The sequence below is a fragment of the Typopeltis vanoorti genome, chromosome 16 (genome assembly GCF_054136105.1).
Source record: "Typopeltis vanoorti isolate ZY-2024b chromosome 16, IOZ_Tvanoo_1.0, whole genome shotgun sequence".
NCBI lineage: Eukaryota > Metazoa > Arthropoda > Arachnida > Uropygi > Thelyphonidae > Typopeltis > Typopeltis vanoorti.
Genome location: NC_143564.1, coordinates 35,720,172 through 35,744,944, shown reverse-complemented (window position 1 = coordinate 35,744,944; position 24,773 = coordinate 35,720,172). Strand labels below are relative to the sequence as shown.

The following is a 24,773-nucleotide window of genomic DNA, read 5'->3' as shown; positions in this document are numbered from 1 at the left end:
ATTTTGCATCGAACATTAAATATAAGGGCTTTTTAAACCGACTTCTTAATTTGGAATTTTTAAAAGATCTAGCATTAATGATTGATATCCTACAGGAATTACCATATCTATCAGAAGCTCTACAAAGTCGTAATATAAGTATTATAAGGGCTTTTTTTTTTGCTCAACAATGCGAGCTCTTTGTTAAAATTTCCATAGCTCACCACTCTGTCTACAAAGGACACTTCTCGAAGCAACTGTTGAAGGAAAGAGGAAGACAAAGACTGGAGTGGATGAAAAATATAGAAGACTGGACCTATCTCTCTTATGAGGAATGCAGCAGAGAGGTGCAGAATAGGACATGGTGGAGACACATGGTAGTCAATCTCCTGGAGGGAGGGAGAAGACACCTGACAGGATAATGATTTAGTTACTATCAAAAGTTACCATCCAGGTCAAGATATTGCAGCATTAAATGTGACACTGATGATGAGAATAGAGGTAGATTCATATGATATTGCAGAACCTCAGTGCAGATACAGCCATGGGATATCAGCTTGTGTGTTATGAGAATGTGCAAGTGAATTGGCAGCTCATCTTACCAAGTTGTTTAATTTAAGCCTCAGATTTTGGGAAGGTGACTAGAGAGCAAAAAGAGGACACAATAGTTCCATTTTATAAAGGAGCCTCCATGACAGACGTAGCAAATTATCAGCTGGTCAGTATCTCAGAACTAGTATTTAAGGTATTGGAGAAGTTGGTACAAGGTAGAATTAAGTTCTGGATGGACATGAATATGATGCTCCATAGGACAGCAAGTTTTTATAACAGGTGGGTCTTGTCTTAATAATTTTCTCACTTTTTTTTATTTTTTTAATAATAAAATGACAGTTGTATTGGATAAAGGATCAGGTATAAGTTTATTTGGAATTATGCCCAAAGCAACTCAGGCCATGAGATTGGTGTATTATGTCTATGCAGTATGGAAATACCAAGTTTTTGGGAGGAAAAAGCCTGCCACCTCTGTACTAGACCGGCTAACTTGCCTTCAGTTGAAAAGGCCTGATAAAGGTTCTTCTTTCCAACCAAAGGGCATCGTCAAAACTTGGATAAAGGAAAATGGCAATCAGTGATACTGTAGGACTTTGCAAAGGCACTTGACAGGATACCACCTAGAACTCTGTTACATGTACTGGAACAAAATTGGGGTGGATGTGAAGCAATATGGATGAGAGAGAGTGGCTGATTGACATCAAAGAATAGTATATGGTGGAATTTAATGCAGTTGATGAATGACTAGAGCTCAGTATTTGGTTTGCTGCTATTTAATTTGTACATTAGTGATATAAGAAATGGTTTGAAGGAATATATTCAGTTGTTTACTTACTGATGCACATCAGGGATAAGTGAAATGACTTAGGAAAAATATCATGAAATTCCTGCTTGATATGCACTCTCATGGAGTGAGGGTGCATATCAAATTATGATAGTATTGCATGAAAAGTTTACATCCTTATCAACTTGCTATCAACACTTTTCCTCCAAATTAATCTATTATCTTTCAGGGCTTCAGTAAAGGGAAATATTCAGTCATTTTCCAAGAATGTAAAGAAGATGCTGTATAAATCCTGCAGGATGATTGGCAGTGTGGGCAGAAGATAATGACTACGAGTTTGATGTGGCCAAGTGTAACGTTGTTCCCTTAGGGATGAAGAGATCACAAGCTGTGTATTACATTGAAGGAACTGAACTGCAAGAAATTAACAAGGCCAGAGGTTTTGGGTGACTGTGGACAGGTAGCTTTAGGCTTTAATCAGGCCATAGGTATTGCATGCCAGTCTGGTCACCCGGATTCCATGTGGATGATGAAGTAGTGTAAAGGATCCAGAGATGAATAACCAAAATTGTGACAGCTCTATGGAATGCTCCCATTGAAGGTATATTTGAGGGTATGTGGGCTACAAAGACAAGTTGATAGGTGAAAAATAGAGGGGATGTGATAGAAACATATAAGTTATTAAAGCAGTTTTATGGAATATTTTTGTTTTGCGAATGTGAAGCGGTTGAATGGATTGCCAGAGGTAGTTGTGAATACGTCGTTGGTGAATAAGTTCAAGGAAAGAAAATAATAGTAATAATAAAATATTCTAGCCTCTTTCTAGTTATTTCCTTTCTAGAATTGTATAGGACACAAGAAGACTAATAAATAGTACATTAAACTTGCCAAGAAATTTTATTCTTGTTTCTAACCATTATGGCCATGTGAAAAAAAATTCTACTTAATAAATAAGTAGTTTAGACAATGTTCTTAAAATATGAAGCTGCAGCTGCCACATACTTTGAATATCTGTATTAATTTAAATGATATATCAGTATAACTTACACAAAGCTATTTATAAGGCCTTTTTTTAATTTTAACATAAGCTTATTTAAAATGAAAAAAAGGCCTTATAAACGGCTTTGTGTAAGTTATACAAATATTTAATTTTTATAATTTTATTTTTCTTATTAGGCAAGTGCTTTTTACAATGGATGTGTTATTGTAGAAGTCAGAGATTACAGAAGATCTTCCAATCCTTCCATTTGTGACTATCATCATGTTCTTCTTAAACCAACAACTCAGGTAACCCTCTGCATTAAATAAATATAGTGTTTTCTCCCCAGTAGAAGGATGATTCTCTCTTCCTTTTTAACATGGTTACACTCGGCATAACATATTGCATGTTGTTTGGTATTCACCCATGGGTTGGTGTGATGTGAAAAATTGTCTAATACTTTCGGTTTGCCATCTATTGGGCATTTGATGAATCGTTATGTGTGCTTTTTAGAAACCAGACTTATGTTAGAAGGAAAAAGACTTTCATGTTTACCAATTATATTATTCACTGATAATTAGAGAAATTCTGTAATTGTTTATAATTGTATTTTTAAATTTCTGAAGGTGTAGATAATATTTCAATCTTCTTTACTCAGCTATACGAGGTGTGACAATTGAATTCCCAGAACGGCCTCGTAGTGTCGCCTGTGTTGTGATTTAGTTGGAGTCATGAGTAATCTCATTTACACATCTTTTAACTAATGCTTGCGTAAACCTCAAGCTGATAGAGCCTTTTGCTAGTCAGCTATTGCAAAAACAATAGAGATCTGCATGTAAACTTTAGCATAAAAATGTGTGATCGAAATTTGGAGCAGCATGTTATAACATCAAATTTTGTGTGAAAATCAGCAAAACTGCTACTGAAACATTGGAGCTGTTGAAAGTGGCATATGGCAGTTCTACTGAAAAAAACTAGAACTTGACATGTCATATATGTATATAGTGGAAGGTGTAAAAATGTGGCCTCTCACTTCAAAGCAGAAGTGACATGCTACCATGTTATGAGATCAAATGAGCTACCACCAGATGCACAGCACATTAAATATAGCATGGCATTGACTATGTTAATACACTTTATTTATTTAATAACAAATGGTAATGTGATTAACAAGTGATAATGAGATATATTGATCAATCTAAGAATTTGATTTATTCTTGTCTGCCCAAAGCAGAAGGTACATATCACAAGGTCAAGTGAGATACCACCACCAGATGCACAATGCATGTGAAACATGTGACATTGAACACATTAATACATTTTATTTATGTGATAACAAATATACACACTCTCTCGGGGGGAGCCTGAAACCCCTAGAGGACAAATCTCCTCCTGGCAGATAGGGGAATGCCTCTCAGATATGAGTGGGAGGAGGGAAATGAAATACCTCTCATGGATCAACAGGCTGCACCATCTGATCCATAGTAGGCAGCTGGAAACGCATCTGTTTCCCCTAACAGTAGTTGAAAGAACCATTACGTTTGGTCAGATGAGTGTCAATGTGCTGATTGTAAAAACAAAACCCAGTTGGAATCTGGTGCTGTATGAAAGTGCAAAGGAAAAATATCACATGCCAGATGGCACCCAGGTGAGGAGATGGAGCGATAATGATATGAAATCCTTGGATTAGCAGAGCTGCTCTGGACAGAATCGGGGGAGATGAGAGGTGGAAGAATCATTTGGTCTGAGAATAGTATAAAACATGTGGCAGGCTTCTCACCAAAAGAGGAGGAGAAGCATTATTAGGATATAAACCAGTAAACAAAAGAGTAATAATAGCAAGATTTGCAACAAGACCATTTAACATCACAGCAGTTCAGGTCTGTTCAGTATAGAGCAAATGCAATGAAGTGAAGAAGGCAGTTAAGGAGAGACAAATCAAAACAGCTATAGGAACAGTGCAAGGTATCAGTAAATACTGTGGTGAATACAGAACAAGAGAAGTATATAAAATGATAAAAAAAAGGAGTCCAAAGCAGAGAACCATAAAAATTATGTATTCTTCGAGATTTCATAAAAAATGGTGAAATCTTGATGAATACAGTAGAAATAGGAGAGAGAGACAAGATACTGCTCAGCAGGGGCATATGTTCAGGGTGTGATAGGTGTGCGGTTCACATCCATGGAATAGCAATATCACCGATATTATATTTTTGTTTTTATTCATTTTTATGGCTATTTTGCCTATTTTTCTTTAGGAGTACCTCTTTTCCCTTTTATGATGTCATTGGCTTTTTACTCAATTTTTAGCACATTACTGATGTTTTAAAGATATAGATACAAGAAGAATGTAAGGAAGGAATAATTTTGGTTACATACCTTTGTAGGATGTTCCTGGCTGTCTTCTTTTGGAGCAGCATCATCAGGCATATAGCGATAAGCCACTTAATATGGTCTGTAATATTAAGACTGAAATATTTGGGAAATTAAATAATAATCTTGTGTAAACATGTATATATTTTATAATCCTAATGTCACAAGTATCTTTAAAGAATCAAAAGAGAAACATTGATATACTATTGCTGACGTATGACTGAAAGGAGGGATGTGGAAATGTGGAGATAGAAAGATGTGGGAGAATTGCGGATAAGACAAAAGGTATGTGAATTTAAAACCTGGGTTTCAAGGGTGAGCTGTGAATTCTTTGGAAAGAAAGTGAAAGATAGAAATTTTTTTTTGGGAAAAGAGAAGGATAGAATATGACAAAACAAGATCAAAGATGGAAGTAATAACAGGGTGTGAGCCATTTCGACTGGGTGTCGTCTTCGGAGTCTGTGGGAAAAATCTTTTCCTACGCATTTGTCATGCATTGCTGTTTTTCTTTTCTGAGTTTCATCTGTTTTGTATGCATGCAGTGTGAACTGACATGTTTAGAACACTGATATAGACAAGTTTTTAATATATAACTTTCTATAAATAATTTATAACTTTTTTGCCCATATTTACAATGGATAACAGTGTTGACGATCTATTGAATGTCCTGTTTTTGGCCAGAGCTTTAGCAGATTGTATGATTGTAGTCAAAGGAGGTAAGTCTTGTCCTTCTCTTCCAAATTTACTATTATATTTACACCTTTGAGTAATTCAAATATACCAACTAAGCATAGCATTCTCCTTCATTATTGTTTTTTATATATCTTAAAACAAACACATTGTCCCTATTCTATGCGGATTTGGTTACAATTAATTGATAAATTAAAGTATCAAAGTTATCCTACAATTAATTGCATTGGACCAATCAAGATGAATATTGATGCTCTATGCACTCTTAAAACTTTCATACATTGATAAAAAATGCAATCACGAGGTCAAATTGACGTGAATTTTCCAGTGCAGGTTGCATAAGCCACACTAGCACACCCGCAGAAATGGGCACATGATGCCACTGCTGCTTGGAGTTTTATACAACACAGGAAGACACAGTTGAGGTCCAAAAAAATTTAATTGATGAGCTGAGGGAGAAACAGATATACTGAGAGATCAAGTTGTAAAAACAGTAAAACATCTGTAAAACCATAAAAGCTCTGGAAATGACAAGATCACTGGAGAGGTGTTGAAACATGGTGGCTAGGTGATCATAGATGAATTGTACTTGTTCTGTGACCACAGCACACGCAATGAAAGCAAAACACCTAAAGAATGGACAAGATCAATCCTAATAATATCCATTTACATAAAAAAAAAAAAAATAAATAAATAAAGGGCAAAATGAACTGCAAAAATTACAGAGCAATAACTCTAACCAGAGTGGGATAAATACTTATGCTGATACTAATGGAAAGAATAAGGCAACTAATGGAAAAAAATCTGGAAAATCAACAACCAGAATTTAGAAGAGACAGAAGTACTGTGCATCAAATATTAATGTTAAGATTATTTGTGGAGAAAGCACTACTTGAAAATAAATATGTTCATACCTGTTTTGTTGACTTGCAGAGAGCTTTCAGCAGTATTGATCAGAAAGTGGCACGGACTCTTGAATCTTATGGAGTGGATTGGAACCTAATATGTCTCTTTCAGAATATCATTAACAATGCAAAGGCTGCTGTGAGAATCAATAGGCATGAGACAAGAGACCCAGTATTCCCAAGCATCTTTATCATGTTTTTGGAAAGAACAATGGATGTCATAATATAAGGGGAATTTCAATTCAAAGTATGAAAATAAACAGTTTATGATTTGCAAATGGCATGGTCATTATTGAAGAAGATGAAAAGGAACTAGAAAGAACACTGCTAAAGTTAAGTGAAGAAGGAAAGAGATATAGGCATAATGAACATTGATAAAACAAAAACAATATTTGTGGAGAAGAGGATGAAAAAGCAAATAAAGGTCAACGGACAAGAGCTGGAAGAGGTGAGGAACACATACCTAGGGAAAAACATGATGCATGATTTAGAAGTAAACCTAGAAGTGATGGTTAAAATATGGAAAAGTAAATCAGTGAGCCTTCCCATAAAGCTAAGATTGCTGGAAACATACATATTCACAAGTGCTCTCTATTGTTGTGAGACATGGGTAATGGGCATAGACTCTGTAAGACAAATATTGGCTTTCGAAATAACATGTTATAGAAAGATTCTATGAACTGGATGGGTGCAAAAGGTAAACAAATGAAGAACTGTATCACAGAGTAAACAGCAAAGAGAACGTAATGCAGAAAATAATTTCAAACAAAACTTAAGTTTTTGTCATGTTGTACCATCATTTTATGTTGTAGTGAAATGAAAGTAGGCAGAAACATTGAAAATATCAACTGCATCGTGAATGGAGAACCTATAGAACAAGAAAAACATTTCAGCTAGTTAGGCATGATTTTTAGTGAAGATGATAAATTAAATATGCAAATAGACAACAGAATCAACAAAGCTAGCATGGTAGAAAGTCAACTGAATAAATTTATATGGAATAAGAGAGAGATTAGTCAAAACACTAAACTAGTTGTATACAAGACAGTGTTCAAACCAATTTTAACTTATGGATTTGAGAACTGGGTTAGAAATAAAACACTTGACCAAAGACTAGAGACCACAGAGCCCTGAGAAAGATTAGGCATGTGAACAAATGGCATCAATGGCAATATCATATTAAAAATGAGGATATTAGGAAAGAACTTGACATTGTTAGCATTCAGGAATGTGTTAGCAGAGCTAATCTCAGGTGGTATGGTCACTTAAACAGAATAGGAGAAGAAAGAATAGCAAAACAAGTGTTCTCTGCCAGATTGACAGGAAAAAAGATTCAAAGGAAGAGCAAGATATGGGTGGATTGATAGAGTAAAAAGTGCCTTAGAAGATAGAAATATAAGACCTGATAATATTTGAGTCCTGACAGGTAACAGATTGATTTGGAGGAAAATTGTAGATAGGAAGTTGGTAATGATGTAAGTATTTCATGTAGTACTATTATATCCTGTACACCCCTTGAGGATACATGTCAGGAATTTGATGATGATGATTTAAGTTTTTTTGACATATCTGCAGATTGGATAACAGTAAAAAGATCAAAACCTTGATGCATGATACAATGGATGGTATAAATAGAAGTGGATGGCCAAGATGAGAGGGGATAAATGATATAAAAGAATAATGTGGAAAGAGTTAGCAGGATTTGAGTCACCTGGCAGTGGACAGAGAGAGAAATTATTATCTGAGACCTCCAGGGAGTCAAGGACTCATGGAGGGAAGCTGTAAATTACCCAACCCATCTATAATACCTGCCCTTAAATTCATTTACACTAGATGCATTCACTACCCGTATGGGCAAATTATTCCACTCACTCACTGCTCAAAATTCAGACTCAAAATACAGTCCCAATAACCATGATTTCAATCATAATAATTTTGATTTGCAGTTAGTTCTATATTGTGCTACTTTTCAGGCATGCGATTCATTCATTCTTTGTGAGTCTGTCTGTACAGTAAATAAGCTAAGAAATTATAGTGTGTATATGAATACACAACAGTAACATATTTTATTTGAATACAAGCAGGTTCTCTTGTCTCCTGTTGAGAAATTGTGCATAACTATACAAGCATATAGAGACACTTATTTTTTAAACTAAATAAATTTTTATATAATAACAGAGGCCTGCGATGGAAACATTATCTGAGAAGTAATAATTGATTATTATAGATTTTTAGGTGCTGAGTTGGGGTGTTTAATGGTCAAAGCTGTATAACTAAGAGGAGACCTCCACATAGCCTTTAAAGGAATGCGGAGAACCGACCAGGGCTTCTTACCTAATGTCCAATCCTCACCTTTTCCTGGCGCACCCTGTTGGGTATCGACTTGGATACTGAACGAACTAGGATGGGCTGGCAATTTGGGATTTAGCCGACCAAATTGTATTCTTATTAGTTAAACCAAAATAAAAAATGATGGTACAACATGACAAAATTTCATGCCGGCTGGGGCGTCGCCCAGTTAAACAGGGTCCCGTTGTTTTCGCCAGGGAACCAGGGCAAACAGCGAAACGTCAGCTACTAGAACAAATCTGAAAACAAACCCCAACTCAACATCACCAGAGTTAAAGATCAGTACTATCAACATAAGAAGCCTGAATGGCAAAGAAATGGAGCTGGCTGAAGAATTAGATAAGTACCAGATCGACATAATAGGGGTGACTCAAACAAAAAAGACATAAACTGGTGAGATCTTTCTGAGCAATAAATACAAAATGTTATATTCGGGCGATGACAATCAACGAAAAGAAGGAGTAGCCATAGTATTCACCACAAAATACGAGGCTAATCTTCTTGAATGGCAGTCAGTCTCAAGTAGAGTAATGTGGGCAAATATGAGAATGGGGAACTGCACAATGAGATTTATTTGTGTCTATGGTCCCACAGAAAGTTCTACAAAGGTAGAAGTGGAGGAATTTTTTGAGGCTTTAGAAAAAGCAACTGACACAATGAAAAAGGAAAAGTTGGTCCTTGTTGGGGATCTAAATAGCAGAGTAGGAAATGATTGTGAGACATACAAAAATATTTTGGGAAAATTTGGAGAAAAGAGCAAGACTAATAATAATGGCAAATATCTGTTGGATTTCTGCTCAGGACATGGACTGGTTATTACTAACACCATGTTCCAACATAAAAATGTGCAAAAATTCACATGGAGAGAAGAGGCTAGGAATAAGAAACGTCTCATTGACTATGTTATTGTTGATAGTGATGTTTTCTCCCTGGTGCAGGACACCAGTGTGTACAGAGGATTTAAAATTAAGTGATCACTATTTAGTCTTGAGCAGGATAAAATTGAATTTCATATTGAAAAGAATAACATGTAAGAAAGTTTTAAAGTGAATAAAAGTTGAGCAGCTCTCAAATGTGAACTGTAGACTAAAATACACAAAGATTATTGAAAATAAAATGAAAGAGTTTGAGAACGGGTATCAAACCTTGGAGATTCAGTGGCAAACTCTGAAGAAAACATTGATTGATTCTGCCAGAGAGGCATGCGGTGAGGTTGTGTGCAAGGATAAAAAAATCAAAACTCCCTGGCGGACACAGGAAGTTAAAGAGGCAGCGAAGGAAAAGAAGAAAGCATATCAAAAGTTCCTGGCAAATAAGTCAGCTTTTACTCTTACAGAATACAGAGACAAATGTAAGAAAGCTAAACAGTGTGTAAAACTAGCTAAACAAAAGTCTTGGGAGGACTTTGGCAAGAATATAGAAAATAAATATCAAGAAGTGGCAAAATATTCTGGAGGTTGTTGAAGAAGCTTAGGAATGGAGGAAAGAGTGCTGTAAAAGGAGTTAGAGATGATAAAGGTGACATGAAAACAGGAGAAAAAGATATCCTTGAAGTATGGAGTAATTACTTTGAAAAACTGCTAAATGAAACAAGCAGTGATGCCAGCACAGTGGTGAAAAACACTGACCAGGCATGCAGTCAGGAATACATATCCATACTTGAAGTAGAAAAAGCCATCAAAGGCTTGAAATGTGGAAAGGTAGCAGGAGTAGATGATATTTGACCAGAAATGCTGAAGTATGGTGGTATAAAAGTCTTACAGTGGCTGCACTACATAGTTCAGAATGCATGGACAGAGGGACGAATTCCTGATGATTGGAATAGAGCTCTAATAGTACCCATATATAAAAAGGGAAATAAAACTGCATGTGAGAATTACAGAGGTATTTCCCTACTGAGTGTTCCTGGCAAGATCTATGCAAGTATACTTGAGAAACGGTTGAGTAGAATTGTGGAAGAAAAGCTTGGTGAAGAACAAGCTGGATTCAGGCCAAATAGAGGCTGTCAGGATCAGATCTTCACTTTACGACAAATAGTCGAGAAAGCATGGGAATATAACAAAGATCTGTATTTAAGTTTTGTCGATTTGGAAAAGGCATATGACAAGGTGCCAAGAGAGAAGCTATTCAATACGCTACAGTTTGGTGTCAATGGGGCATTATATCAAGCAATACTTAGTCTTTATTTGAGTTGAAAGTCAGCAGTTAGAATTGAAGGAAGTGCAGGAAAATGGTTTAAAGTTAAATCTGGTATGAGACAAGGATGTACATTATCCCCTCTGTTATTCATTATTTATATGGATCACATTATGAAGGAAAGTGGTATTAAACATGATATCAAAATTGGGGACGTTAATGTCAAGCTCTTTGCTTTATGTGGATGATGTTATACTTCTAAATAAATCCGCTACAAGTCTGCAAGATTCTCTGACTAAATTGAATAGTTGTTGTAATAGATATGGTATGAAGGTCAGCAATAAAAAGACAAAGACAATGAAAATCGGCAGAATCATCGAAAATGTCAAATGTGTTGTGAATGGAAAACTTGTGGAACAAGTAAGACATTTCAGCTACTTAGGCACGATTTTTACTGAAGATGGTAAATTAAGTATAGAAATTGACAACAGAATCAGCAAAGCTGGTATGGTGGGAAGTCAATTGAAGAAATTCATATGGAATAAGAGAGAAATTAGTCGGAACACTAAATTAGCTGTATACAAGACAGTGTTCAAACCAGTTTTAACTTATGGATCTGAGAGCTGGGTCAGAAGTAAAACACTTTACCAAAGACTAGAGACTGCAGATATGAGTGTCCTCAGAAAGATTATAGGCGTGAACAGATGGTATCAATGGCAATATCATATTAAAAACGAGGATATTAGGAAAGAACTTGACATTGTCAGAATCCCGGAATGCGTTAACAGAGCTAATCTGAGGTGGTATGGTCACTTAAACAAAATGGGCGAAGAAAGATTAGCAAAACAAGTGTTCTCTGCCAGGTTGGCAGCAAAATGACCCGAGGAAGACCAAGATATAGGTGGATTGATACGGTACAAAATGCCTTAGACGATAGAAATATAAGATCTGATAATGTTGGAGTCTTGACAAGTAACAGATTGATTTGGAGGAATATTGTAGATTGGAAGTTAGTAATGATGTAATTTTTTTCTTGTAGTACTATCATATCCTGTACACCCCTTGAGGGTACATATCAGGAATTTGATGATGATGCAATTTGTCTTTTAGGGGATTACCTTGACATCAAGCCTCTCTTAGCAAAAAACATCTTATAGCCATTGCTTCTTCAGCATCCAAAAATTAGGTTTCTTCTTTCATTCAGGGCATTAACTTTCTGAACAATATTAACTCTGTTCCAAATTCAAATCTGCCTATCCATCAAGTATTTCACATTTGGGCCAGTGCCCCAAGAACTCTCCAAAAAGACCGATTAATGATCCAACTCACACTGAACCATTTTCATATTTAGTTTCTTCTATATGCATCTTCTTTGAATATTTCCATGTTAAATATTCATCAGAACAAACATCAGTATTCTCTTTCCCCTCCCCACCTTTATCAAATCCATTGAAATATGTGTGGCTACTGTGCACACATATTTCAATTACAGTCCATCTCTAAACACACAGAACAATTTTCTCTTCCTCCTCTTTCATTCTTTTTGCTTCACTCCTATGTGTTTCCAAAGGAATACAGTGCAGAGTCCTTTAAATCTAATGTGAAAAAGTTCCTCCTTTCTCAAATATTTACCCATCCATGGTACTAACATACTGTATTTTGACCAACCAATCTCTCGTGTATGGGCCAACCACTTAAAAAATAAAATGTACATTTGGAGAAAAAAAGACTACATGGTAACCACAGAACTGATAAATAAAGTGGACATAAAAAGCATAATAATTTATATATACTTTGTGTGTATACATACATACATGTATATCATACACATATACATTTATGTATATACAATAAACCCTCAATTTAACGGACTAATAGGGGCTAAGGGGGTGTCCGTTAAATGGAAAGTCCATTAAATTGCGAATTTTTTAAAATAAAAATATCTGTAACATTATACAGAAATTTTATCAGTATTAGCACTGTAATAACAAAAAAATTGTTTTACACACAATTTTTAAAAGTTTTCACACTTTTAGATGTGTAGTTAATGTTCAATGTTGAGGCACTTGGTGAAGGCAATCCTGCTTTGAAAAAACTATCAAGTTGTTTTTTGAACTTTTGAATTCTGCTGTTTTTTTATAATTAACTCCCTAAATTTACAAAAATGTGTGTAATAAAACTGCTGCAGAACGTCATGCCATTTGACAAAACAACCAATTACAGTGCGATTGGTGTGATCACATCCTAATCATTTGCCGAACATGTTTTATGAGTGGTGACTCATTTAGTCTGCTAAATTACTAGTGTTTTTCTAACATATGATGACCTATTCTCCAAAATTTGTTAAAAACAACAGGAAATTAATAACAAAAAATAACCTGTTAATTTAATTATAAGCAAATTTTGGTTAAAAAAGCATTTTAAAATTAACAGGGTGTTAATTTTCACACGTGACATATGGACCGGAAATTTTGTCCGTTAAATCCGAAGTTCATTAAATCAAGGTCTGTTAAATCAAAGGTTTACTGTATATATATTTAATTCTAAAATAAAGGCAACAAGAAATTTAATTATAATGTACTTATAATATTGAGATAAAGAAAACATTAATGAGCAACTTGATATTGATTTATCAGTAAAAATCTATTTAAAATTTATTATGAAATTTGTTAATTTTACAGTAAATTTTTAAATATATTTTTACTTTGGCGGGTCACTTTCAAAAAAGTGTCTCTGGGTCTTTGGCCTGGAGACCATGGACACACATGCTCTATACCATCCTCAGTATAACATACAAGTTAAACAAGCACCCGAGTATAGAATCCTTGGTATACCATTGGTCACTATCCTCTTAGACTGATCACCTCTATACGTCACTTCTTGATACCTTTCGCTCAAACCTCTGCTATGTCACAATTCTGTTTTACATACCCATTCCTTTGAGTGTGTATAACTTCACATGTGGAATCCTATCAAATGTCATTGAAAATTCCAGAAGTATTGTGGTATATCCATTTTTCTTATCTGCCTCTGTTGTCACTCTGTTATAGAATGTGTACAGATAGCTAAAGTAAGAGCTAGCCATAAAACCATTCAGCCTTCTGACAAGTCTTAGTACTATCTACCCACCTTTCAGTGTAATTTCTGATGTCTTTTCCAGTACCTGGATGACAACACCAGAGACGTTGATTGTGCTATAATTCATTGCATAAATTCTAGTTCCAGCCTTGCAATCGGGCCCACTTGCTCATTTGGAATCATGCATGTGCTTTGAACAACCATGTTAGAGGCATTGCCAACATATTCCTTTTCATGCTGATATCTCATCCAGTACCACAACTCATTTACATGAATTTTTTCATCTATCAGCTTGTAAAATAGATTTAAATAAATTTAACAATGCAGTTATTTCTATGGTGGTGCTTAAGGGTCAAAGCTATATAACTAAGAGGAGACCTCCACATAGCCTTTAAAGAAATGCTGAGAACCGACCAGGGCTTCTGACCTGATGTCTAATCCTCACCTTCTCGTGGTGAACCCTGTTAGGTATTTGGCTTAAACCACAATATAAAATGATGGTACAACATGACAGAATTTTATGCCAGCTGGGATGGCCCCCCTTGTTTTCAGGGAACCAGAGCAAACAGCAAAAAATCAGATACTGGAACAAACCGTAAAACACACCCCAACTTAACATCACCAGACTTCAAGATCAACACTATCAACATAAGAAGCCTGATTGGCAAAAAAATGAACCTAGCTGAGTAATTGGATAAGTAACAGATCGACAAAAATGACAAAAACTGGTGATATCTTTCTGAGCAATAAATACAAAATGTTATATTCAGAGAATGACAATCAAGGAAAAGAAGGAGTAGCCATAGTATTCAACACTAAATATGAGGCTAATCTTGTTGAATGGCAGGCAGTCTCAAGTAGAGTGATGTGGGCAAATATGAGAATGAGAAACTGGACAATGAGACATTTGTGCCTATGGTCCCACAGAAGGTTCTACTAAGGTAGAAGTGGAGGAATTTTTTGAGGCTTTAGAGAAAGCAACTGACACAATGAAAAAGGAAAAGTTGGTCCTTGCCTTGTTGGGAATCTAAATAGCAGAGTAGGAAATGATTGTGAGACATACAAAAATATTTTGGGAAAATTTGGAGAAAAGAACAAAGCTGATAATAATGGCAAATACCTGTTGGATTTCTGCTCAGGACATGGACTGGTTATTATTAACACAATGTTCCAACATAAAAATGTGCACAAATTCACACAGAGAGAAGGGACAAGGAATAAGAAAAGTCTCATTGACTATGTTATTGTTGATATGGATGTTTTCTCCCTGGTGCAGGACACTAGAGTGTACAGAAGATTTGAAATTGGAAGTGATCACCATTTAGTCTTGAGAAGGATAAAATTGAATTTCATATTGGAAAGAATAACATGTAAGAAAGTTTTAATGTGAATAAAAGTTGAGCAGCTTTCAGATGTGAACTGTAGACTAAAATACAAAAACATTATTGAAAAAAAAAAATGAAAGAGTTTGAGAACAACAACCAAACCTTGGAGATTCACTGGCAAGCCCTGAAGAAAGCATTGATTGATTCAGCCAGAGAGTTAGAATTGAAGGAAGTATAGGAAGGTGGTTTAATGTTAAATCGGGTGTCAGACAAGGATGTTCATTATCCCCTCTGTTATTCATTATTTATATGGATTACATTATGAAGGAAGGTGGTATTAAACCTAATATCAAAATTGGAGATGTTAATGTCAGCTCTTTGCTTTATGCGGAAGATGTTATACTTCTAAATAAATCCGCTACGAGTTTGCAAGATTCCCTGACTAAATTGAATAACTGTTGTAATAGATATGGTATGAAGGTCAGCAATAACAAGACAAAGACCGTGAAAATAGGCAGAAGCATTGAAAATATCAACTGCATTGGGAATGGAGAGCCTATAGAACAAGTAAAACATTTCAGATACTAGGCAAGATTTTAAGTGAAGATGGTAAATTAAATATGGAAATAGACAACAGAATCAACAGAACTGGTATGGTATAGTTCGCCCACTGATTAGAGATCCTTTGACACTTCTGCGTATGTCAAAAAAAGGAGAATCCATTCCGATAATAGGGTAATCAATCTGTCTTCTGGGATGAGTTTGTTTATTATTACAGGTCGGAAAATTTACCTTTTCTTTTACGAACATTGCTGTTTTTATGTAACTATTTTGTTTATATAACAGTTGGAAAAATGTACGTAGAGTATTAAGAAAATTAAAAAATGTATAGCATAAAACAAAAATTTAACTAAGTTTATTTTTAAGAAAGTTTTCTATAAAATAAAAATAATTATACAGAAAAACAGAAATTTTTGCAAATGAGCTTAGATATTCTAAACTTACAGTTGATAGAACTGAGACACTTTAATGTCCTAAACCGATTGACTTGTTGTAACTCTTTTAACAAACCATTCAAAAAAATGTTGGAAAAAAATACCATTATCAAATTCTTTTAATCTTCAGAGTCATCTGAATCGGTGTCCGAATCGTCATCACTTTCACTTAAACTGATCACCAAAGGGTCGCATAATTCTTCGATAATTCTGTCTCTGTCCCAATACATATTTTCCAGTGAGGTGACATGAAAGCAGTATTTTCCCCAGTTTTGAACTGTAATACTTTCAATTGCCTGTTCTTAAAGCTTAAAAAGTTTCGACATGTCAATATCCCCTGTTACGTTGCGATAGCAAATGAAACTTTTCACTTCTTGTCCAAACATACTCAATGGCATTAATATCGCAATGATATGGTGGTAGCCTCAAAGCTAGAAATTCATGCTCTCTGAGCATCGTGTTGAATTTAAATAGTTTAGTTGTGGGCGAGTTTCTTTTGACCAATTTAAGCGATTCAATTTTTTGCATATCTGGGGAATGAAAAATGTTATTTGCAGAGAACCAATCCATAAGAACTTGCTTCTTATTAGACCAATTTGGAACTTTGTTTAATCGAATAGAGTGATATGAAGCGTTATCAATTATAACAACAGCATTTTTAGGAAGGTTTGGGATCAATTTTTCTTCTGCCTACTTTTCAAAGATCGTAGAATTCATTTGCCCATGGTAATCTCCAGTAGTTGAATTGGCTTTGTATAGTAAGTTTGAATTCGGTAAAAAAACCCATTTCTCCACCTGCACACAAAATTATTATGCGCTGCAAAGCATTTCCGGTTTGTAGCACTCCACATTCTTCTTTAGACTGCCAACATTTTCCATAAGTTAAATTACTATCAATCCAAGTTTCATTTAGATACACAATCGGTCTTTTCTCCGCCTTGAAACTCTTATTGCTCTCAAATACTGCATTCTAGATAAAACAATGTCACTTCGTTCCATGATAAGTTTCCTTTTATTCTGGGACTTTTTAAAACAAAATCCGATTTCATGAAGTATTTTCCTCTAAGTTTCTTTTTGAAGGAAAATTAATTTTTTCTTTAAGCACAGGAATCAATTTCGGAACAGTTGGCACTCTTTTCTCGACCATGTAAAATTCGTGAATAGTTCTTCTTCTTATAGCGTCTACATCAAAATCATTCAAAGCTACGGTTTCGATGGTTTTCTTTCTCTGGCGCTTTTTTATAGGAGATTTAAATTTTGGCTTACCTTCACCTTTTGATTCCCTACGAATTCTTTTAACAGTTGACCCCGATACGCCCGCAATTGCACTTGCACATTTTATGACTTGAGAAAGGGGAACAAGGAGACGGCCTTCTGACGATTCTTTTTCGCAGAATGTCAGCACATTATTCCATATTCTTTTGCAAGCGCTACTGAAACGTTTAACAACAGAACTTGTTGACTGTACTGGATCCATCATACAAATTAATAATAAAGAAATAATGCAAAAAAGCAAAACAAAAATCAAGCTACTACTAGTACAGTGACAGAAAGAAAGCACGTGATTTCACATGTTGCCGACCAATTCGTACATCCTTCATTTCTTTCTCCCCTTCAGCGTGAATCGACTATTCTTGGTAAAATGCCAAGGAGAGACCTACAAACGGTGGGCATACTATATGAAGTCAACTGAATAAATTTATATGGAATAAGAGAGAGATTAGTCAAAACAGTAAATTAGCTGTATACAAGATAGCGTTCAAACCAATTTTAACTTATGGATCTGAGAGCTGGGTTAGAAGTAAAACACTTGACTAAAGACTAGAAACAGCAGATATGAGAGTCCTGAGAAAGATTAGGGACGTGAACAGATGGCATCAATGGCAATATCATATTAAAAACAAGGATATCAAGAAAGAATTTGACATTGTTAGCATTCAGGAATGTGTTAGCAGAGCTAATCTCAGGTGGTATGGTCACTTAATCAGAATGGGAGAGGAAAGATTAGCAAAACAAGTGCTATCTTGCTCTTCCTCTGAATCTTTTTTCCTGCCAGGTTGGTAGGAAAAAAGATTCAGAGGAAGAGCAAATATAGGTGGATTGATACAGTAAAAAGTGCCTTAGAAGATAGAAATATAAGACCTGATAATATTGGAGTCCTGATAGGTAACAGATTGATTTGGTGGAAAATTGTAGATAGGAAGTTAGTAATGATGTAAGTATTTCATGTAGTACTATTATATCCTGTACACCCCTTGAGGGTAGGTCTCAGGAATTTGATGGTGATGTTATTTCTATGACACTTTTCTACCATCCAGATTCACTATGACTATTTTTTCACAGTCATGCTTTCTTTTATTTGCTGCATAGTAATAAAATTGTTTTGAATCTGTTTGGCTTGGTCTGTTTGGCTAACTTCTTATCCTAGTCTGACTTTTCTTGACATGGCCATTTATACTGTTTAGGAGCTTTGCCATCAATCATTTTATGATATCCACAATATCCACATATTCTATTTTTATTTTTACTCTTGTGTTTAAAGCATTTATTCTAACTTTATGGATGCCATCACATACAGCTTCTTTCATTCACACTCTTTCTCATAGACTGTTGATTTCTCTACCATGTGCAATTTCTCAGGCCAAAGCTCTGCTTAAAGGTACTTTCTCAGTTTATTATAATCACCTGCTTTATATCTCCACTTATATCCCTTCACAGTGAAATGCATTGTCATTTAATTTCATTTAATCTTTTTCAGAACTCTCATATCTCTTGTCTCCAATCTTTGATCAAGTGTTTTCTTTCTAAACCAGCTCACAGATCCATAAGCTAAAATTGCTTTGAACACTGTCTTGTATACTGCTAGTTTAATGTTCACTTCCTACCATACCAGATTTCCTAATTCTGTTTTCTGTTAATTTGGAAATTCCTATTTCCAAATTAAATTTGTATTCTTCACTAAAAATGTTGACTAAATAGTGAAAATATTTTGCTTGTTCTCTATACAAGAAGTTATATAGATTCTTCATTCAGAATGCAGTTTATGTTTTCAGTGTTTCTGCCCTTTTCATTAATTTCTTTTTATTGCTAAGTTTCATCCAATTACAGATGAAATTGGATGATTATTACAGAAGTTATTCAATTTACTTTGGTTCTCCTACAGACTTGTACAGTGTTTATTTAAGTATAACTATGTAAATAAATCCTCAGATAAATGTATCTAATCATGATATCAGGTTTTCTGCCACTGTCCTTCATAATGCGATCCATATAGATAATGAATAACATTCGCAGTAATGTGCGCCCTTGTCTCACATTTGATTTAACATCAATTCATCTTTTCTTACCTTCTTTAATTTTAACTCCTGATGTACGGATTAAATCTAGATTATATATTGCTCAGCATAAATTTCTGCTTACACCAGATAATTGTAGCATTTTGAAAAGCATTTCTCTGGGCACCTTGTCATATGCCTTTTCCAGGTCTACAAAACTAAAGTACAAATCCTTCTTATATTTCCATGATTTTTCAACTATTTGTCATACAGTGAAAACATGATCTTGAAATCCTCTATTTGGCCTCAACCCAGCTTGTTCTTTTCCAAATATACTTCAACAATTTTTCTTGGCCCTCTGTCATGTATACTTGCTTAAATCTTATCCAGGACACCCCGTAGGGAAATTCCTCTGTAATTTTAGCATTCCATTTTATTTCCTTTTTTGTAGATGAGAACTATAAGAGCTCTACTATGATCATCTGAAATTTGACCTTATGACCAAGCCCGTTGAATTATGCAGTGTAGCCACTGTAAAACTTACATACTTCTTTATTTGATCATTTCTGCTCAGATATCTTCTCCTGCTAACGTTCCACATTTCAGATTTATGATGGATTTTTCTACCTCACATATTGATATGTCCTCCTGATTGCATTCTTCTTGAATGTTTCTACCACTATGTGGTTACTGCTTCTTTTGTTTAGCAGTTGTTCAAAGTAATTTTTCCAGACATCTAGAATATCTGTACAGTTGATTCTTGAAGAATGCAGGTTTGGACTGTGTGGTTCCATTTATATCATTTTTTTAAAATAAATATATTGAAAATTTTTTGGAGATTTGCGACAATTTAAAAAAACACACAGACGAACTGCGTAGTCTAAAAATATAGAAAAAATTAAGAAAAAGTTAGGTATGTCATGAATGCAAAAAATATATGTTGACACTAGTCTATTATGTTGACATTAGTCTATTTACACAAATCTGTTATAAAAAGTTAAAATTTATCACAACTCATTCACACAAACACTTACAGACTGTATATGGCCATTTGCAGTTGAGAGAAATGTAAACAAATGTAAAAATGCAGTATTAAATCATAACTGCATAGAATTAACTGTTCTTAATTTATTAAATTAATCAATTAACATGAAATAAAAATTTTATAACGAATCATTCATTGGTGTATACCAGTGGTTGCCAAAGGGGTCGATATGACATTGTTAGGGGTCGATTCGGGCTCAGGGGTCGACAAAAAAATATAAGACATCATTGTATGGGTAATATATAATTCGGTTAACTTGGATTACCTCCATGATAAAAGACATGGAAGTAATGACAACGCAATTAAGAGTGAATTGTGGGATCAGTACCTCCATCTTACAGGTCCATGAATGGGACCTGTAAGATGGATTAAGGTCATGAAAATAGTTACTGATGCCAATCAAGTAGGCAAAATGATGTATTTACCAATAAACGGGTGTTGGTGGTTCCTGCTGGTTGGTGCAGTGGGAGCGAGATTGCAACACGTACATGGTTCTTATTTACTGATACAAGTATTCGATCCCAGTCTCATTTTTGCGCATCGACATACAAGTGAGCGTTAATGTTGTAAAATTCATCAACATACATATTATAATTCAATCGTTATTCATTCACGAACTAAACTTCTCTATGTTGAAGAGTTGAGCAGCGCTGGTAGTAATACCAGTGATATTAATACCAGTAGTTTATTAATATCACTAGTAATACCAGTGATATTACTAGTGATAGTAATAGTAATAGTAATATAATAATGTATACTATATTATACATACAATAAACACTGTAACTATAAAATAAACAATCTAAAAACTCACATATGCATCTTTTTTTGCTTGTCCTATTATAATTATGTAATAGTAAAATATAGGGGGTCGATAAAAAGTCAAGAAACCCTTGAAGGGGTCGACGGGCAAATAACTTTGGCTACCTCTGGTGTATAGGCTACCATGAAGCAATTGTATCGATTACACTAGGCTACCATAAAGCAATCATATTGCTGCTGCTTCATTATCAATGCATGAATCATTATACCTGTAAATAAATATTAATTTCTTTTTCACATTATCTTTTCATTTTTGATATCTAGTATTAGTAATACGTATAACATCTAGAGTGTTTTTGTATCTATTAAGACAATATTGATGTAGGTACTGACAGACATACGATTCAGCTTGTAAACAGATGACATAAACTTACGGTACTGATAAATACAGTACAGCACTGTAAATGTATTTTCACTTCCATATGATTGTCTTTAATGACATTTTCTTTTCTCTAGTTTACTTTATTGTACGAATATAGTGTTATGACTCCCTTTTCATCTCTTAAAGCTTAAACACCATTTTTCTGTTAGATATTATTGATATATTCTTTTGTGGCATTCCTTAGAGTCATTAATTATTTCACTACTCACTCTTAATTTATGGTCGATGCGGTTCTTATGCTGTCAATTTACTTACAAGGGTTGATATACTTAACAGACCTTAGCAAGGAATTAATCTAATAAGAAATGTAACCTTCTGATTCTCACCAACTAATTATTCCCTTGTCAGCACAGAGAAAATTTGTTTGTCTCCTGCGCCACTCTGTACCTAGATGATATCTAACATAACATCAAAGAATAATTAGTCAGTAAGCACAACAACACTCTAATTCTTACTCTATAAAGTCCCTGGATAACTTCTAATTCCTTTCTCTAACAGTGGTGGCCGAAATTACTTAGTTCTTATCTCTATTTAAGGGTTTCCCGCTGAGATTCGTTTGCTTTATGAGCGGTGCAGTAAAGAGAATTCAGGCAAGCACTTGATTATATATAAAACAAATAACATTTATTATGTTAACTAAGCATACTACAAGTTATAAACAATTTGCAAAAAGGAATTTCGCTCAATTTGACCTCAGGATTCTATCAACTTGTCTAGAACAATTCAAGGTATCTCATCTTATCCCTCTCAATTGTGAGTTAACATAAATAAAAGCAATGCAACATTCAAACACAATATTTCAATGCATATGAACTGACAAGAATATCCTTTACCCTCTATAAAGAACTTAATTTAAAGAGTCATCATTTATAGACAAGTCCATTTCTTTGTATATTACAATCCATTCATCAGTCATGCAACCTTACAAATACACGTTCCCTTGGAACAACAATATTATATAATTAGGTACTCTTAAGGAGTCCTTATTGCTTCAATGCACCTTCACAAGTATCAAGATCAAAATCTAACGCACATAACTTAGAAAACAATTATTCTACAGTGAATAGCACATTCATAAAGAACAAGTCCTTTAATTCTCCCTTTTTGGTATATGTTCACATGGATCGTACATTAGATTAAAGAAAAAACACATGCTCCCCTTTGGAAAATTATTTTACCAGTAGACAATCACCTTATCTAATGAATACTTCTTGGCTCTAGACACGTTCCCTTGGAAGTAATATCCTAACATACCTTCACAAGTATCTACCTAATCTATACAAATCATTCCTCACTTAAGACTGTTACAAAATGGAAATAAAACTCTCTTACCAGACACGACGTCTTATACTTCTCGAGATTTGAAAACATCGATTATGCAGGGCATTTCCTCGGAAGTAGATTGAGCGACCTTGAACTGCTTTCTGGGTTCCTTCTCTGCTACAACATTCTGGTCTACACAGCATAATCAGGTTCCGTTGCATAGTGCCTATTTACATAATGGCAGAGATGCATACCTTCGAGGAACTCAAAGGTGCCTGACTGCATATCTCAGGAGTTCATCGAACGTCCCACGGACACTTCTTTGCCCGGACTTAGTCATCATTCGAACACAGCTCATGGAGATCAGGTCCTATGAACTTCGAACTAAGTGGCGAGAGCCAGACTACGAACATGGGGTGAAAGTAAAGGCAGAACTCATCATCGGCCTATTGAAAAATGGCGGGGTCAGAGTGCCCCTGTAGAGAAGAGAAAGAAGTGAAGTGACAGAGAGGTTAAGGTGGGGTAATGGGGGGATGGGAGAAGGGGAGAGGAGAGGGAATAGGATGGGAAGGGCGGATAGAGAGGTGGGGGGGGTAGGGAAAAGGAAAAATAGGCCTCAGCTCATTTTACACATCTTGCTAGCTCCAAGCTATCATATTACAAATGTTCACCTCGCAAAGCTGCCCGGTTCAGAAGATCGAAAGGACCACAGAGGTAGCCGGTGCCCAGATAACCCACCCCTTCAGGGCAGCCTGCCTTGAGTAGGCCTGCGCTGCCTGAGTTCTTTGTCCGGACTACCTCTGTGGGAGACCAAGGAACAAAACAGACCTCAAGGGGGATGCAGAGACCAATGAAATGATTAGAAGTGGAGCTGCTGCTGCAGATGGAGATCTTAAAGCAGCAGCAGGCAGAACTTGATGGTGTTATTTCTGACATTACACAGGATTGGAGATGAACACCACTTGTTCTTAAATGTGGTGTCACCCAAAGCCTCTTTCTCAAGATGTAGAAATCTCTTCAAGGAACCGTAGAACATGTAAAGAACGATCCGAGAGAGATCCAACAGATTGGGAGGATTAGTAGGATTAGAAAATTTCTTTCTTACCTTCCAGATGTGGTATTTAAGTTCATTAATTATAAATACCACTAACTTCTGCTTGTTGTTAGCTGGGGGAGCAAACTGCAGAAAGATGACTTGCTCCTGCAGCAGGAGGGGAATGTGGAGCACGCCACTTAGCCTCCTCCAGATGAAGATGGAAATGAGACACTGGTAGAAGGTGTGCTCTACGGTGTCCAGGCTCCCGCAGAAGTCACAAAAGGGAGTTCCGGGTGTTGTGGAACCGCCAGATGTTGATGTTGACTGGAAGGTGTCCATAGGCAATCCTTTATGCCAGGTCCTTTCTCGACAGGTAGCCTCGATGTTTGGAGAGGTGGCCGAAGATGATGTCGTTGTTGATGACTCCTAGATCCAGAACGTTGGTACGGAGGATGTTAAAGAGATGTCCGTACCAGGTGTAGCTGTTCCGGATCCCGGCGGTGTTCACACTCGACGAGCAGAAGTGTTGCATAAGCTGGCAAAGTCTGTTGTAGTCCTCTGGAACAATGTCTACCTTGGGACCCTGATGGACCGGGATCCCAAAAAGGGGAAGCTTGAAGCCTAAGAAATACCGCACAGGATGGCTGCAGGGATGTTCAGTCTGCAGTATCCTGGTAAGATGGAAAGCGGTATTACTTAGGTACCCAATGTTGAGGGAGGGGAGGCCGAAGCCCCCTCAGCTTCTACGGAAGTTGAAGGGTCTTGATGTCAACTTCCTGGCATAGATTGCCCCAGAAGAACTTCA

General features: G+C 35.7%; 1 protein-coding gene across 7 annotated transcripts in view; it reads left to right on the top strand.

Annotated features, from left to right (window-relative positions):
- Positions 1-24,773, top strand: part of Spt20 (transcription factor Spt20 homolog) — a 444,696-nt gene that overhangs the window by 122,811 nt on the left and 297,112 nt on the right. For all 7 annotated transcript variants that reach the window (XM_090405995.1, XM_090405992.1, XM_090405994.1 and 4 more), the window contains exon 8: positions 2,492-2,602. In XM_090405995.1, the coding sequence (XP_090262121.1) occupies positions 2,492-2,602 (111 nt within the window). The remainder of the gene's footprint in view (positions 1-2,491; positions 2,603-24,773) is intronic.